Source organism: Gopherus evgoodei, unplaced genomic scaffold, assembly GCF_007399415.2.
Source record: "Gopherus evgoodei ecotype Sinaloan lineage unplaced genomic scaffold, rGopEvg1_v1.p scaffold_44_arrow_ctg1, whole genome shotgun sequence".
Taxonomy (NCBI): domain Eukaryota; kingdom Metazoa; phylum Chordata; order Testudines; family Testudinidae; genus Gopherus; species Gopherus evgoodei.
Genome location: NW_022060065.1, coordinates 1153498 through 1171169, shown reverse-complemented (window position 1 = coordinate 1171169; position 17672 = coordinate 1153498). Strand labels below are relative to the sequence as shown.

General features: G+C 41.5%; 1 protein-coding gene across 21 annotated transcripts in view; it reads left to right on the top strand.

Moving 5' to 3' along the window:
• Positions 1–17672, top strand: part of PTK2 (protein tyrosine kinase 2) — a 430903-nt gene that overhangs the window by 285402 nt on the left and 127829 nt on the right. For all 21 annotated transcript variants that reach the window (XM_030546389.1, XM_030546388.1, XM_030546386.1 and 18 more), the window contains 2 exons: positions 1082–1112; positions 6793–6845. In XM_030546389.1, the coding sequence (XP_030402249.1) occupies positions 1082–1112; positions 6793–6845 (84 nt within the window). The remainder of the gene's footprint in view (positions 1–1081; positions 1113–6792; positions 6846–17672) is intronic.

Here is a 17672-nt window from a genome sequence, read left to right as displayed (position 1 = left end):
TAGAGCACATATATCTGTGTGCACAGTGTTTCTCCACCCCATCCTAAGGTACCTGGAGGCAAAACTGGCGCTTTCTTTCATCTGATCAAAGCTTACATTTGCTTCAGGGAAAAACAAACAGTCCTGAACGTACAGTCTCTTATATACAATAGATAGCCCGCTCCAACATCCTCCTTGTTTCCTGAACCTGTGGTAATTTCCTCTTCCTTTTCCCCTCAAGATCACTTACTCAGTATTCCAATTACTCCTTTTTATATTTCTGTTTTAACAACCACTAGTTAATCTCCTTCCCTGCCTATTTTAGTGTGGAGTATCATAGATTGTTTTTGTTCTTTGTAACTTCCCTACTAACCTCCCACAAAGATACTATGATAAAAGACAATTCTTTTCCGTGTCAGCAAAAAAAAAAAAAATTGAGTTTGTCTAGGCCCAAGCATTTTAGTGATATTATTAGCTAACAAAATTAGAATTCTTTTCAGGAAGTACATTTTCTTTTTGGAGAGGTTGGGAGGATAGTTTGAAAATTGGACTTAGGTTATCATTATAACTTAACTTTAGCTATTGAGCAGGTGCTGTCACTTTATTGTACAGTCCAAATAATAAATCATATTACAAAACGCTATATTAGCTAGTATAGTGCTTCATACAATCTCTCATGTACTGAGTAGGATGGTTCAGATTAGTTTTGAATAGCTTCTTCATCTATACTAGTGTATTAGATGTATCTAATAAAATGTTCATTAATAGAGGAAGGAATTACAGTACTGTCATTTTCTGCAATGATTTGGCTGAGTTAAATTCTGTTCTCAATAATGAAAAAAACAGCTAAAGTTCTGAGGAAAAACTGTAAACGATATAGATGAAATTCAACCAGAAGTTCTGTATAGCCTGTTAACAAGATGATAATATTGTGTGATATGCTGTTGTAAAAAGAATATAGAATGATCTTTCGATTCAGTAGATGGTTTCCCTGAGAGACTATTATGATGAGACAGAATTTTATATGTATAAATATTGTACAGAGAATTTCATCAATAATATGTAAATAAAATATTAACCTTGTTTTTTTCTCTTTATGCAGAAGGTGAAAGAGCTTTACCATCAATACCAAAGTAAGTTTTGCCTGTAATTTGTCATTAAGAAACATCAGTTTTGAGTTCTAAAATGTTTTGATGAGATTCATGTAAATGACACACTTGGTCAGAGATGGGCAAACTACAGCCCGCGGGCCCTTCCTGCACGGCCCCTGAGCTCTGACCCGGGAGGCTGCCCCTGACCCCTCCCCTACTGTTCCCCCTCCCTCGCAGCCTCAACTCTCTCCGCCACCGGTGCAGTGCTTTGGGTGGCGGGGTTGTGAGCTCCTGGGGCAGTGCAGCTGCAGAGCCTGGCCTGACCCGCTGCTCTGTGCTGCACGGTGGCGATGGCATGGCTGGCTCCCCGCCGGGCAGCTTGGCTGTAGCGCCACCAGCCACTGGGTGGTCCAGGCAGCGCGGTAAGGGGGCAGGGAGCGGGGGGGTTGGATAGAGGGCAAGGGAGTTTGGGGGATGGTCAGGGGCGAGGGTGTGGATAGGGGTCAGGGCAGTCAGAGGGCGAGGAACAGAGGAGTTGAATGGGGACAGGGGTGCGGGGGGGAGCAGCTAGGAATTAAGATGAGGGGTTGGATGGGGTGGCGGGGGGCAGTCAGGGGAAGGGGTTCCTGGGGCAGTCAGGGGACAGAGAGAAAGGGTGGTTGGATGGAGCAGGGGTCCCGGGGGGGGGGGGGCGAGGGGTCAGGAATGAGAAGAGGAGTTGGATGGGGCAGCAGGGGGCAGTCAGGGGACAGGGAGCGGGTTGTGTGTGAATGGGGCGGGGTCCTGGGGTGGTAGCGTGGATCGGGAGGAGGATCGGGCCACGACTCCATCCCCTAAACGGCTCTCCATACAATTTCCAAAACACGATGTGGCCCTCAGGTCAAAAAGTTTGCCCACCCCTGCCCTAGGTTTTTAAAATATGTATTTCATTTTTATTGTTGCTTTGGGCAAATACAAGAATAATGTGTAGTCATATGAGACCATGTAAATTAAATAAGTGACAGGCGATATAAATGGTATTCAGTATAAGATCTGAAGAAAAAGTGTTAACCACCATGGATAAGACTTGATTAAGAGGAAGGGCAATCTTTTGTTTAAAGCACTGGAATGGGATTCAGGAAATCAGGTATTCTAAACGTGCATAAATTTAAGCACATGAGTAGTTAAGTGTTTGAGTTCCTTGATGAATTGGAGGCTTAATCTCTCTCTGTCTCAATGCTGGATCTGTGAAATAGAAGTAATGTTTCCATTCTCCAACCATTGGTCATCCTATCTACTGAGATTGTAAGCTCTTTGGGACTGGAACTGTCTCTTCCTATGTGTACAGTACCTATCACAATGGGGCTTAGTCTCAGCTGGGTCCTTGAGTCACTATTGTAAGACAAATAATAAATAATATCAGTAATATAAAAATGCACCTTAATTTTGTAGCCTGTTAAAATACCAAAAAATAAATAAATGCCAAAGTGGATAGCTAAATACTGTTCCAGCCATGACTGTGGAGCTGTAGAGAATGCCAATGTGTGTCAGACAAATAGATGCTAATATCTCTGACCAGTGCTGGGCAGCCATCCTGTGTCCAAGACATGGTGGGGCTCTCTGCCACCAGAACCTAGAAATTCTAAATGAAGTGGTTTTGAGACTCACTTTCCTTCCAGTTCCACCCAATGCCAGACAAGTGTTTAACATCTCCTAGGCATGCTTGTTTTGTCCTTGGGGCTGCATTTCATAACACCCCAATTGTTGTTTGAGGGAAACTCTGCTGTAGCAACTTCAAGACCCACTTGGCCTGTACTGACAAACCCACTCCATTCACTAGGTCATTCTCTCCCAGGTGAGCAACCAGGATCAGAGGTATTTTTAGCCACTTGCTCATCAGGCAAGGCTGACAAGAGGTTAAACCACTAATTATGTGCCAAAATGAGAGGGGAAGGTCCACCCCAAAGCCTGTCTGCAGCCTCATCCTGAAGTTGGTTGCCCATCTTTGTATGTGAGGATGCTTTTTGGGAACTACAATTTACACAAGACAATGAAAAACATTAAGAAAAACAAGTGAGCAAAGCCCCATTACTGCCTGTCAACCTTATGCTTGTTGACCCTTATCGTTAATCCATTCTAACATATGAATTGTTTTGGTCACCTATCTGCCTGTCTTAAGCATGAAAAGCTTATGCACCAAAACCCACTTTTAGGACAGCTCAAGTTTAGAATGAATTGAGTTATGTACAACTACAGAGTCACTTTTTTTCAGCATTAAACTGAAACATGTTGGAATTATCCATCGTCATGTATCCAGCCCTGGACACAGTTAGATAAGATTTTAGGCACTGATCCAAAGCCCTTTGAACTCAGTGGAAAAACTCATAGGCTTTGTATCCAGCCCTAATGTCTTCACTGGGAAACCTTCCACAACCTCCATGTTGTGATCTTGGACACCGTGCTGGGCTGCTCATTCTGGAAAAATCCAGTTGTCAGCATCCCACTCCAATCAACCTATTGGAAGATGTCTCAGGCCAAGGCACAGCACAGATCATTGCAGGCAGAACCAGGTACCAGCTCTTGAATCTGAAAATTTGCAAAAAAAAGGATTCCTGAAAATGCTGTTTTTAACAAACTATAACTGTTCACCTAGGGAACCTATTAGAATAAAAATAACTGTTTGTCCTTGCCTGTGTTCTAACACTACCTTTGATAATTAAAAATCCTGTCAACATTTCACTCATCTTGGAGAATGAAATTACTCTAAGGGTATGTCTTCACTACCCGCCGGATCGACGGGCAGCAATCAATCTAGCGAGGATCGATTTATCACGTCTATTTTAGACACAATAAATCGACCTTCAAGCACTCTCCCATCGACTCCTGTGTTCCACCGCCGCGAGAGGTGCAGGCGGAGTCAGCGGGGGAGCAGCAGCAGTCGACTCACCGTGGTGAAGACACCACAGTAAGTCGATCTAAGTACGTCGACATAACGTAGCTGAAGTAGCGTAACTTAGATAGATTCGCCCCCTCCCCCCCCCCCACCGTGTAGACCAGGGCTAATGCTACATCTGTACTACACATCTCTAATGGTAGCATGTAGGGTGTGTGTAGCTACATGGCGCAGTAAAAAGCAAGTTGTGCCCACGCTGTGGTGTGTAGCTACGTGTATAAATGAAAGGCTCTGGCAGGAGGAGGCAAAGGGGAAAGGCTCTGGCAGCTTCCTGCTGCTGGTGCCTTTCACTGTGGTGAGTAAAGGCTCTGACGTGGGGAGGCAGTGGGGAAAGGTTCTGGCAGCTCCCTGAGATGGGGAAAGTCTCCATCAGCAGGGAACCAGCTTCAGGATACTACACTGCTAAAAATAGTAGTGCAAACGGAAGCTGCACAGCTTGGGCGAGCAGAGAGCCATGTAGGGTACATACCCACAGGGTTCAGACGTGTCTTTACTCTGCTTGTGTAAGCAGTGCCTCACCATCTACGCTGCTATTTATATCTGTGCTAGGTGGTATGTAGTACCCGTACACTACCCACTGCTGAAAGGAGTGTACAGTGTAGACATATCTTAAGTCAGTTTCTGATTCTCCGGTGTAAACACAGTGTTGCAGGATGTGGGTTACAAACATCACAAGCAAATACTTAAATCCCAACAAAAAATTATTTTCATAGGGATTCTGTTTTAAATCACGAAAACATTTCTATTCTTACTGGATTCAATAAAACGTTTTTTCTTTAACAATACTTAAAATCACAACCTAAATTACATGTCAGTTCCTAAAGATGTATAAAGTGTATGGTTGCATATCTGATCCTTGGTACTTGGAGAAAATCAGTGGTTCTCCAAAAGCAAGCCTGACGTTTTAAAGCAGACTGTAGGTAAAAATACTATTATTTACCATTTTTTTTATTGGACTGATTTCTATTGGTGAGAGAGACAAGCTTTATAGTCTCTCTCACCAACTGAAGTTGGTCCAATAAAAGATATTACCTCACCCACTTTGTCTCACTAATATCCTGGGACCAACATAACTATGAGAATGCTGCAGTGCTTAATTTGTGCCTGGGCTGCCAAATCTAAACCCCGGCATCTCTTGGCATGGCAATTCTGAGCCCTGGCACCTCTGGGCTTGCCACGTCAGTTATGAAAGTAAAAAAATTGCTTGAGCCCTGCCACCTCTTTCATTACAAATTAAGAACTGCAATGCTGCATATGTTATTCACAGTTTAAGGCACCAGTTTACAAAAGCAACCCCATTAATAAGCACACGCTTCTGTATTTTCCTGAACTAGAGTATCTGTGAAGTAAGAACTTCAGAAAAAATTGCTTGTCTGTACATTTGTTGTAATTTATTAAGCTGAACATATGGGTAAACCAGAGTAATCTCTTTCCTACAAGAGAAGAAGGTGTCTCTCTGCGTGAAAATGAAGCACAGCAATTAATAGTTATGATCATCTATTCATGGTAAAGACCCATTGGTTTTACTGAATTTCCACATAAGGGTAGGGGGGACCATCTCTGAGGAGCAGCTTGCCTAATATTAGTCATGCTGCAGCAAAGGGGGCAACAAGATTGGAGGAAAGGAAGGATAAGCGTAAAATCAATCAGACTGTGTGGTTATTCAGAGGGGTAATGCATGAGATGATAAAATAAAAATATTTTTACATAAAATGAATACAGAGGATAAGTAGGAAGTAATGAATTTTTAAATGCATTAGTTTTTTATTGAAAGTTTTTCAGCTGCTAAGCCTTCTGTGATGAAATAATAGTTTTCCAGAAGAGCTTCTATTGGTAACAGAGAGTTAAAATGTAATTTTGCACATTCCATGCTGTTGTATTACAGGTACTATATATGCTCTTAGTATATCTGTTGCAGACAGTTCTTGGGTCAAATATTCATAAGTTTTAGGCAACACATCTTGCATCTGGAAGGGCTTTCCTTTGGCAGATCAGATTTCTGTTTCATAAATGAAGAGTGCATGATTCTTTTGTTCTTCGGTTGTAAAAAGAAAATATAATAATTTACTGAAACAGCTAACCTGACTGTTTCTTTTACTGTTGATGTTTAGTAGACTGATAAAATGCAATTTTAATTAGTCACAGTTATTTACCTGACATAGAAAATCATTGAAAACTGTTTATTCAGTTGTGCATAAATAAATCACATTTTAGACAAAAAGCCAATCATTTCTGCCAAAAGGATACACAACAAATTGCAGAATAAACCAAGGTAATCTATCACTCTGCTTTAAATTATATTTTGGCTTACAGTAGTTACCTAGTCTTTCTGACCCAAAGTATGTTGCAGAAAAGGATATTTAAGGGACAAGTTATCGAATAAGTCAGCTTGACTTAAGTTTAAAATACTGTTTTCATTTTAAGTTTCCAATATGTAATTAAATAAGTGGACATACTATTGAATTGGGTAAATAAACGGATCCTGGTTTATGTTTATGGACATGTATTATTAAAATTTATTTGGTCAAACTTGTTAAAAACAAGCTTTTCTTGAACTATGCTTATGTCATAATGAATTTCTGTGCTTTTTTAAATGGGCTTCTTAAAGCATTCCCCCGGGTAAACTTAAAATGGTACATTCCTCTTTTAATTTTCTCCCCCTCAAAATTTGTCTCTATGGCAATGGATTGGCTCTACTAATTACAGTAGGTGCCCTGTTAGAATGAATTCACAGTCTATTCAACCGTGAAGAATGTACAGCATTCACCGATTTAAACCTTTATTTTACAGGCTGGCCAACAATGAGAAGCAAGGAGTAAGGTCACATACAGTCTCTGTATCAGGTAAGGACCATTAAGATTATTAGTTTGTTTATAAAAGTAGCAAATATTTGGATTTTTTTTACACTTGTGTAAATATAGCTCACTTCTTATTGCATTGCTACTAATTTTCTTAAGACCTTAGCTTTGCTGCTTTCCTTGTGGAGTTTCTAAAGAAAAACTACTTTTTGTAACTTTCCTACAAACTGTTGTTCATAAGACCTACCAGTTGTAACTATATCCTTATTTTAAAGTATACAATATAAAGTCAGAAAACTTCAAAGCAAAGCCAATTTTAAGTACTAAAGTTTGCAGTGGCTTAGAAATATGCTAGATTGTGATGGCTTTTAATTAACTGTGTTTATTTACAAATTACTCCTCATAACTGAAATTTGTAATGAAATGAAATGAAAGGGAAAATAGGCAATATAAAAACTCCACAGTTGTCATTTTATTTTCTGAGAGAAGTGGAGATCATTATTAGCTTGCTTCTTATTGCTGCTGTTTTGCACAAACCACTATTTATATTTTAGATACTGAAAAGTCACTGACGTTAGTCTGAGCTTTGGGGGATGTGAGGAAAAACATAAATACGTATTCATCATTTGATAGTAGTATGGAAATAATAGATTCCTAATTCCTTCAGCACGTTTGGATAGAGCTGCTGTATTTATCTAAAGCTTTTAACGTTTATGTAGGCTCTCTTTCAAGGGGTGGACATTTCCTCAGAGGAAAATGTAAAAGTAGTTGAGAGTCCCTCTGCAAGATACACCATCTTCTTGATGCACAGGGATTAAGATGTGTATTTCCTAGTAATGGTTATATACCCGTGTATAGAGAAGCCTTACAACACAAGAGAATATGATTATTATAACATATTACTGAAGATTTATATTGGTTGGCCACAGGCCATAGGTACCAATTTTGGAACCAAATGGGGTTTACAATGGACATTGAGCTGCAGCCTTAAGTGTAGAGGGGCTACAACCTTACCATAATATTTTTCAACTTGTCACAAATTGGTGGGATGCACAGAAGCAGCTATGGAGTTCGTAGCTCTAGTTGATGCTCCATCATACTATGTGGAAAGTGGGAGAAAGGGCACAATGACATTTGGTTAGTGTGTCTCTGATTAAAGCTTTTTCAAGCCTTTTTAAAGAACATTATATTAACTCTGCTTCTTCCTGATATTACTCCTCCTAGGTGAAATAAACCCCCTCTGCATAAAACCCAATTAAACAGACTTTTGTACAAGGAAATAAGCATGGAAAAGGAGATGGAATTCATACACATACCAAAATGCTAGGCTGCCACACAGCATCACCAGAGCTACTATTCGAGCCCATTGACTTGAATAACAGCATCTGTGCCTTCAGTACCGACTAAGTTGGGTTTGGTGGCACTAGATCCATATAAACCTGGATTCCGCAGCCCCCTCCCTGACCAGCTAAACAGCCCCCTAAAGTGAGACACCCCACGTGACTCCTCCACCTAACCTCCCTCAGCACAGCCCCATTGCAAGTAAAAGTGTGGAAGGTCCTTGGCATCTCTGAGTATTTCACCCTCAGTTCTTAATATATATTTATAAAAACATTAAAAACTCAATATACACCTCTACCTCGATATAACGCTGTCCTCGGGAGCCAAAAAATCTTACCACGTTATAGATGAAACCACATTATATCGAACTTGCTTTGATCCACTGGAGTGCGCAGCCCCGCCCCCCGGGAGCACTGCTTTACCGCGTTATATCCGAATTCGTGTTATCTTAGGTCACGTTATATCGAGGTGGACGTGTATGTATCATATGTATAAAAATTAAATTAACAGTAAGTGCACATATCTCATGATTAAGGCTTCGAGTCTGTCATGGAGTTCACAGAAATCACAGATAACATGACTTTCCATGATCTCTCTGACTTCTGCAGCGGTTGGTGCTGGCTCAGGAGCTGCCTGAGCCAGACAGCCCTTGAGCCAGCAGCAGAATTTGGGTGTGTGAGAGGGGGCCCAGAGCTAGGGGCATGGGAGTGTGTGTGGGGGGGTGCTTACCTTGGGGGGGAGGGTCCCCCAACTCCCACTGGCATGGGCCCTGCAGCTCCTAGGTGGAGGAGGGACCAGGGGGCCCCATGCGCTGCCTGTGCCCACAGGCCCCGACCTCGCAGCTCCCACTGGCTGCAGTTCCCAGCCAATGGGAGCTGCGCAGCCGCTGCTTATGGCAGAACTGGGAGCAGTGCACAGAGTCCCCTGACTCCTCTGCTGCCTAAGAGCTTCAGGGACACGTGGAGTCGGGTAGGTAGCCCCTGCCAGCCCCACCAAACCCCACCCCCCAGCACCAGCAGAGGCCCTGGGCCCTATCCGCCAGCCCCTCCCTCCAGCAGCAGCATGGTCCCGGACCACCTTCCCTACCACCTGCAGTGCCCCCAGACCGTCCTCCCCAGAACACCCAAAGCCCCCCATCCAAGTTTTAGTTAGGTGTATATAGTAAAAGTCATGGACAAGTCACTGGATGTGAATTTTTGTTTACTACCCATGACCTGTCCATGACTTTTACTAAAAATACCCGTGACTAAAATGTAGCCTTATTCATGATCTATGTGACAGGGTGGCCTCAGGGTCCTGCCACACCCTATCCCAGAGAGGAGCAGAAGAGAAGTTCTCCAAGTGGCCTAGATTGGCTGCAGGGGAAGCCAATCAGAGGAGCTGCAGGAGCAGCCAGTCAGGGCCATATAAGAAGTAGCAGCAGAGACAAGAGTCAATCAGTTGCTGCCTGGAGGTGGAAGAGCAAGAACTGTGTTCCTGGCTGGCTGGAAGAGCAGCAGGACCATGGATAGCTCAGTGTGGGCAGGAACCAGGAGAGCTATGAAGGATCTCCTGCCCCTGGCTGCAGGGAGTGAGCAAGGACTGAACCCAGAGAGGGCTCCAGGAAGACAGTGTCTCCAGGGAGGAAGTCTTGGGGGTGAAGGGTGTCAGAGCCTTCCCAGAAGTGGTGGGAGCTGTGGAGGGCCCAGGGCAGATGGAGGGACCCAGGCTCCCCACAGCTTCCCACGCAGCTCTCCCTGACCTGGCTCCGGCCAGGGGGTGGGACTTTGAATCTGCAGCCCAGCCATGATAAGAGCTGCACAGGCAGCTGTGGGAAGCCGCAGCAGATCCTCTACTTGCTTGTGGTGCAGAGGGCCCGCAGAGAGGTGTCCACGGTCCCCTCGCTCAGGGCAGATGGAGGGTCCATGGCGCCCTGCAGCTGTGTGCCCGGCTCTTATCATGGCCAGGCTGTGGCTCTGAGGATCTTCACTCTCGTCCCGTACAGAGCTGGATCAAGCAGAGCCATGTGGGCAGCTGTGGTGAGCTGGTGCAGAGTCGCAGATCCTCCACATCCACCTGGCCTGGGCTGGGCGGGACTCTGGTTGGAGGCTGCTCTCGGCCTCCCTGCACCATGGGGAGGGAGAGGGTCCGCCTGGCTCCCACAACAGACCAGGCTTCCCAGCCGGGCTCCATGCTGGCCTGGATGGGGGTTGGGGCCTCAGGAGGGAAGAGGAGAGAGGAAGAAGGCAGCCTCTCTGGCCTCCCCCAGTTCTGGCGCTACTGCTGGGGGTATGGCCCCATTCAAGGGCTGGGAGAGGATAAAGACTGTATACCCCAGAAGGGGGTCATTCTGTTCCACCTACAGACAATGTGTGACTCGGGTGGAGGGCTGAGTCACTGAAGTCCCACCAAGGAAACGATCGACCAAGGGACTGCGCTCCCAAGAGGTGGGTGGCACTCTGATACAGCACCACAAACTGAGACTGCAGGCACTCAACCAGGGGGTGCTTGCGAGACACAGCTGCCGGCCCATTTACAATCTGTTATTGTAACCCTTGTACTGACATGCCTCTCCATCCCCAGTTACATTATATCGGAATTAGTGTGAATGTCTCTGGGCAGAAACTTAACTTTGATTTGTTCTCTAAAGCACCATGCACACTTATGGCACTGCATAAATAGGTTGTTGTAGTAATGTGATCAAATGTTTTAGTATGATGATGTTATGGTCTTCTAACCCCATAAGTCAGGAGTTTAGGGTCAAATGTAGATATGAACGGGAGACAGACAAGTAGTGCTCTGAGAGCATTGGGCATGTGTGCACACACAAACAGATGTGGTGTGTGGATCAGTTGTTGGGAATCACTTCTCTAAGTGATTGGCCTGTAAATAATATAAAACAAAACAATTTAAACCAGGAAATCTCTTCTCTGCCCCCTGGGTAAGAAAGCCAAACTAATTTTGTATTTTTATACTATTTTGTTTTTATTTTATAGTGTTTCAGATCCTCACATACTAAAACATTGTGCCTGTGTGTTTCACATTGAGTTATAAACCACTGGAAAACTGACATCACACTGAGATGATTCATGCAATCCTGCTTATTACTCATTTGGAGGTTGGGGGGGAGGTATTCTTTCCTATAAGGTGACGTGAAAGACTTTCTGACCTTTGTTTACCCCAAGTAAAGTCATGTTATGTGTCCTCTGTCAAGCTTGGCACAGATGATATTACACTGAATTTATACCATAGACACAGATTGTTAGCATGTAAGTTTGTGGTACTTGGGACATATTTTTCCTTGGGAGATGTTCTCTTTGAGAGCCTCTTGTGCTCCCTGGATGTATCAATTTGTTTCAGATGAAGTAATGTTTCATGTTGACACATACAAGTGGTACTCTTGTTGAAATCTGTATCTGATATATGGTACTGAACAATGAAAGCAACAGATGTGCGTAATGCTCAGTTAACACCAGAGCTGCAGATCAGCAGAGTCTGACAGCTGACAGCATCCAGTGCAAAACCATCTGTGGATGATGCCATAGTGAGCTGCAGAATAAGAGCTTTTCTCTGATGACATTTTAATGTTTACATCCAGAGGTTTCAAATAAGACAGGCCTTTATAGCTATCTGGAAGCTGTACCCTCCTTCATCCACTTAATAGCTTGGAAGCATAAATTCAGAACTCTGCTGCTTGTTTTCATTGACATTGCTATTCTTTGTTTAGTATTTCTCCAATATTAGAACCTTAGTAGCAAAATTTGAACTGCAGATGCAACAAAAAATAGTTACATAAAAGTTTGCCAACTAGCCATATTTGTAGTTTTAACATTCTTAGCTGAGAAGGACAGTTTCAAAAATGATTTCTCTACCAAGCTAATGAGGTACTGATTATAGCTAAAGATCAGACACTGCCATGATTTGATTTGGGGATGCACCACAAGTTCAAATGTATATGTTAAGCCATTGGCTATACAAAGTTAAACTGTTTCTGCAAGATTTCTAGCCTTTCCCATGAAATATCTGACACTCTCTAAAGTGTTTTTGTCCCAGTGAAAGCAAGAACCACCTTTTCCATGGTATTTTGGCATTTCAAGATGTTCAGAGGCATAGAGTGCATGAAAATGAAAAACAGCAAGCTGGAAAGTTACCTGACATTTTTCTAGCCTTAAGCAACAAGGTTCCTTTTCATACTAAAGTGAATGAGCAGGTTGGTTCCAGAAACTTCTCACCCATAGTTGATAGCAGCATGATCTGGTAGATGGCAGGGCTGGGAGTCAAAAAATGTGTGACCTTGGGTACATCACTTCACATTTTTGTGCTTCCATTTCCCTTCTGTCTTGCCTGTTTAGATCAAATGCTCTTTGCAGCAGGCACTGTCTCACTATGTGTTTGTACAGCACCTAGCACAATTGGGCCCAGTCTCAGTTGGGGCCTCTAGACATTACTATAATACAAATAATGAATACCAAATCTTTTTCAGTCACAACTCACTAAATTTATCTATACATAGGCATATTTTACTTAATGTACTTTCTTCAACTGGGTTACAGATTGGTTGTGACCATGTTGTTGTTTTGGTTTCAGTTATTGTGGGGCCACAGAAGTGACTCTGCATCATAATCCCAATTTTCATCCCCCTTCTCCTTAATTTATGTAAAAATAAAAAATGTCCTTTCCACAGGACATTACATCTGTCCACAAGCCTTCAGGAGAGGAACCTATTTGGGAATGTGTTTCATGTTGTGCTGCTGGCAAACTGATACTGTATATTTGGTATCAAGATAAATAAATATGTCTAATTTAAAAGAAGTAACACATGAGTTCATTAAAATCTTGTTGATTGTACTGCAGGCTGGTCTGCTTGGAATCTTTCTTAGTAAATGGTCTAGTCTAGTCTACAGGAATTTGTCTTGGCCAGCAATTTGTTTCTGAACAGCAAATATTAGCTTTAGAAAAGACTTACGCTACTTCCAAAAATAATAATTTATTTGCTCAATTATATATATTATATAAACCCCTTCACAGAAATTAAATTAATGCATCTTCAGTTTGCTTATACCCGTTTTAAATATATTTCTTCTAAATCTATAAAAGTAGCAAAGAGCCCTGTGGCACCTTATAGACTAACAGATGTTTTGGAGCGTGAGCTTTCGTGGGTGACTACCCACTTCATCGGATTCTTCTAAATCTATGTATCTTCTTCACTCTTTATATGAGTATGACTGGGAGTATTAATTACCATGCTTTTATCTCCTTGTGGCCAACCTCTGGCCATTTTTTGTGCCTTGTTAATGCTAGGAAATCCATAGGCAGGAAATCTCCTAGTCCTAGCTGTCCAAATCTCTCATAGGAACTATTCCACAGGCACTATGTAAGTGGAGCTAGAGATCGTGGCATCCCAGGATTGGTGCTTTTGGGCCCATTGAGCATGGTCCATGCTTTTTAGTGTGGAAACTTCTTGATCAAGAATATCCGCTCATATCCACATCCCCTGCACTATTCCTGGGTATAAAAATATGTGTGCAAGGAGGGAATGTTGCATGGAACTGTTACTGGCTGAAAGATGGACATGTAAGAGGAAATTCATCCTTTGCAGAGTGTAAGCAAAAGATCATTTAAAGATCTCATTTAAACCCTCAAAACTGGACTCTGTGGTAAAATTTAAGTGGTTGAGCAGCTGGCCATATGCTGTAGTGGTGAACTTCTTCTATAATGAAATACAGCTTTTGCAGTGTTCATTGATTCACAGATTCCAAGGCCAGAAGGAGCCATTGTGATGGCTGATCTCCTGTAGAACATGGGCCATAGAACTTCCCCAAAATAATTCCTAGAGTCTAACTTTTAGTATTAATATGTGCCTATTTAGAGGGGGAAATTGACATGTGACTGAATGCATGATTTTATGTTTTAGTCTAGAATGAAATACAAAACGCACGCAGCTTAGAGTACTGGTATCAAGTAATTTAATTTCTAAAATCATTGGGCCTTTTCCTTTAATAGTGAGATGAGTGGCTTTCTTTGAGAAATACACTGTGATCTGTGGATACTGAAGGTGCTCGGCACCTGGCTGTAGTAATCCCCAAGATAATTTACTAGTTTTTGCTGTAAAGTCAGTTAGATTTATAGTAGGATAATTTTAGTCCCTTAAAGTACATATTGTGACTGAACTCTCAGTAATTCAGTATATATTCTTTCACTGCAATTCTGTCCTAGTGTGCTAATTATGGGGTGGTGCCTCAGCTGGTGTAAATTGTCATAGTGCCACTGAAGTCCATGGAACTATGATAGTTCAAACCAGCTGAGGATCTGCCCCTAAAACTTAGCAACGTTATTCAGAACTTTCGATTTCTTTTCTACATCTTAATGAAAGAAGGACTATAGAAAGAAAATTCACTCTTATGTGAGGGGGTTGAATCATGTTAGTTCAACAGATTTTAGCATGTGTTAAAAGAAATATGATTTAATTTGTATAAAAGAAACTATGGATATTTTCAGTTGCTTACTATAGGTCAAAATTAAGCCGATCAAATGTTGATATTTTGATACACAGTGTAGAAAAAGATGTCACAAGCTAAGTTAATTTCATTATTACAGCACTTAAAATAAGAAACTGATTTTAATAATGAGGCTAATTACAAGCAATGTTAAGAGCTCAGGGTGAAGGACAAACAAGATTTTATTTAGATTTAACAATTCCTGGCAAAGCACAGAGCATTCTCTGTCTTGTGACCCCTGTGCTCAAAATGAAAGTCTGTCTTCTGCTCAAGTCTGAAAGAGTTTCTTGTGTAAGACTTACATTCCCACAGAATTATTAAACTGTAATTGGGGGAAAAGGTTATTTTTGCCCACAGCTTTAAAAGCTTGACTTTCTGACACATGCGTTTTATCAGGTCACTTTAAAATGAATATGCTGTTTGGTATAGAATTATGTCAGTGGAAAATTTTGAAGCCTTAAGTGTTTCTTCTGTGCACTTGTAACTAGGTTTGGTAAAACAATTCATTTTAGTTCTTTTCGTTTCAGAATTACCTGAAAATACCATACTTAATAACCTAATGAAACATTCCTGTGATTAAAAAAAGAGCCTAATCCTTGTTCTGATGCTGGCTCCCTAAGTGGCCTTCAACAAGTCACTAGTCTCTGTGTTTGCAGTTGTTATCTCTTGAGAAATGTGAGATGAATTAAAGATAGGCATCAACTATGAAAAGCAAACTTCCTTGGCTTCGTTGGTTTGTGTCATAACCTTAATATTATATTTTAAAACCAGGGCTTGATTTACCACTGTTATTCCATTGAAGTTACACTAGCATAAAACTGGAGCCATGTGGTGACGAATGATGCTGTTTTCTTTCAGCTGGCCAAATTCTTCCCATAAGTACATGGACATAATTTCCTTTGACTTGACCAGGGTGTACTTGTGTATATGCGACGATTGTTAGGTTGTGTTGCGGGTGGGGGTTCCTGTCCTTTTTCCTGTCTTGCCTGTCATTTTATTTTCCTGCTTTAGGATATTTTTTTCTACCAAATACCTGTCCAACTTGTGTGTACACATGTATACATGTCATGTGTATGGGTGTATTTACATACACACACTGAGGAGTTACTATTGGTTTACAAATATGGCATTCATTCAGTACAAATATATAAATATTTATAAGCACCTTGAAATTCAGTATATTGCCCCAATAGATTGCAGTTTTCACATTGGAAAAAATAACCCCAACTATACATACGATATCATGGGAGCTAATTTAGCTACAGCTAATCAGGAAAGAGATCTTGGAGTCATTGTGGATAGTTCTCTGAAGATGTCCACGCAGTGTGCAGCGGCAGTCGAAAAAGCAAACAGGATGTTAGGAATTATTAAAAATGAGAGAGTCTCCATCTTATTCTCTATCTTATTGCCATTATATAAATCCATGGTACGCCCTCATCTTGAATATTGCGTACAGATGTGGTCTCCTCATCTCAAAAAAGATATACTGGTGTTAGAGAAGGGCAACTAAAATGATTAGGGGTTTGGAACAGGTCCCATATGAGGAGAGATTAAAGAGGCTAGGACTTTTCAGCTTGGAAAATAGGAGACTAATGGGGGATATGATAGAGGTATATAAAATCATGAGTAGTGTGGAGAAAGTGAATAAAGAGTAGTTATTTACTTGTTCCCATAATATAGGAACTAGGGGCCACCAAATGAAATTAATGGGCAGCACGTTTAAAACAAACCCAAAGTATTTTTTCATGCAACGCACTGTTAACTTCTGGGTTCAAAAGGGAGCTAGATAGATTCATGGAAGATAGGTCCATCAATGGCTATTAGCCAGGATGGGCAGGAATGGTGTCCCTAGCCAGAAGCTGGGATTGGGTGACAGGGCATGGATCACTTGATGATAAACTGTCTGTTCATACCATTTGGGGCACCTGCCATTGACCACTGTCAGAGGACAGGATACTGGGCTTGATGGACCTTTGGTCTGACCCAGTATGTGTTGTGTTCTTATGTTCTTAACTAGCACTCAGCAGAACCCTCAAGGGTTAACACGTTGTTAATGTAGCCTCATACTCTACAAGGCAGCACAAATGGAGGGAAGGGAGACAGCATGGCAGACAGATTCACACCCTGTGTAAGAGAATTAAAGGAGGGTAATAATGCATATCAACATGAGTTTATAATAGATCTTGTCAAACTAAATTGATATCTTTTTTGATGAGATTGCAAGTTTGGTTGATGAAGATAATAGGGTTGATGTAATAGACTTCTGTAAGGCTCTGGTACCACACAACGTTTTAATTAAACTATAACAATATAAAATGAACATAGCGCACATTAAATGGATTAAAAGCTGGGTAACTAATAATTCTCAAAATATAATTGTTTTTCAAAACATTTTATTAAGGCAAAGGTACAATAAAAAGTCAACACACTATACGTATTTTACTTATTCAGAATCAGGCTAATATTCAGAGAACCTAGCTAAAGATTCTGGTGTGCTGGCTGGGGAGCCCTCCTCCTCCCAGTGCAAAAGAAGGGTGACCACTTTCTAAATACCTATCCTTTTTGGCAGTTCTCTTGTGCACATACTGAATGTGAAAGCGTTTTTGTTACACGAACAGTCTATATTTTACTATGCCACAATTCCATAAGAGGAAAAGTCAGATTTTTCTAATATTGTGAAATACAAAATTTTGCTGCTAACAGTAAAAGAAATTGTCGTTCTGTTTAAAATATAGATGCTATATTGGCACAGTACGTAAGCGGGTCAAGGGATCACTTGGAAGTGGACATAAAATGAATCAGTAGTTTATTTTAAAAAACTCTTTATTGGTTATATGCAAATTGAAGATATATATTCCCTTTCTCATGTAGAGATCCACTCATCCAGATCAATTTCTTTGTCCAAATCCCTCTCCCACCTTTTCATCTGGGTTGTTTTCTTATAATTATCTTTTTCAATCAAAATTATATGTATCTTAAAAATTAAACCTTTTGTTCCAACTTGCTCCTGGATCAGCTCATCAAATGTGGTTAATGTCTAAATAGACATCCTTGT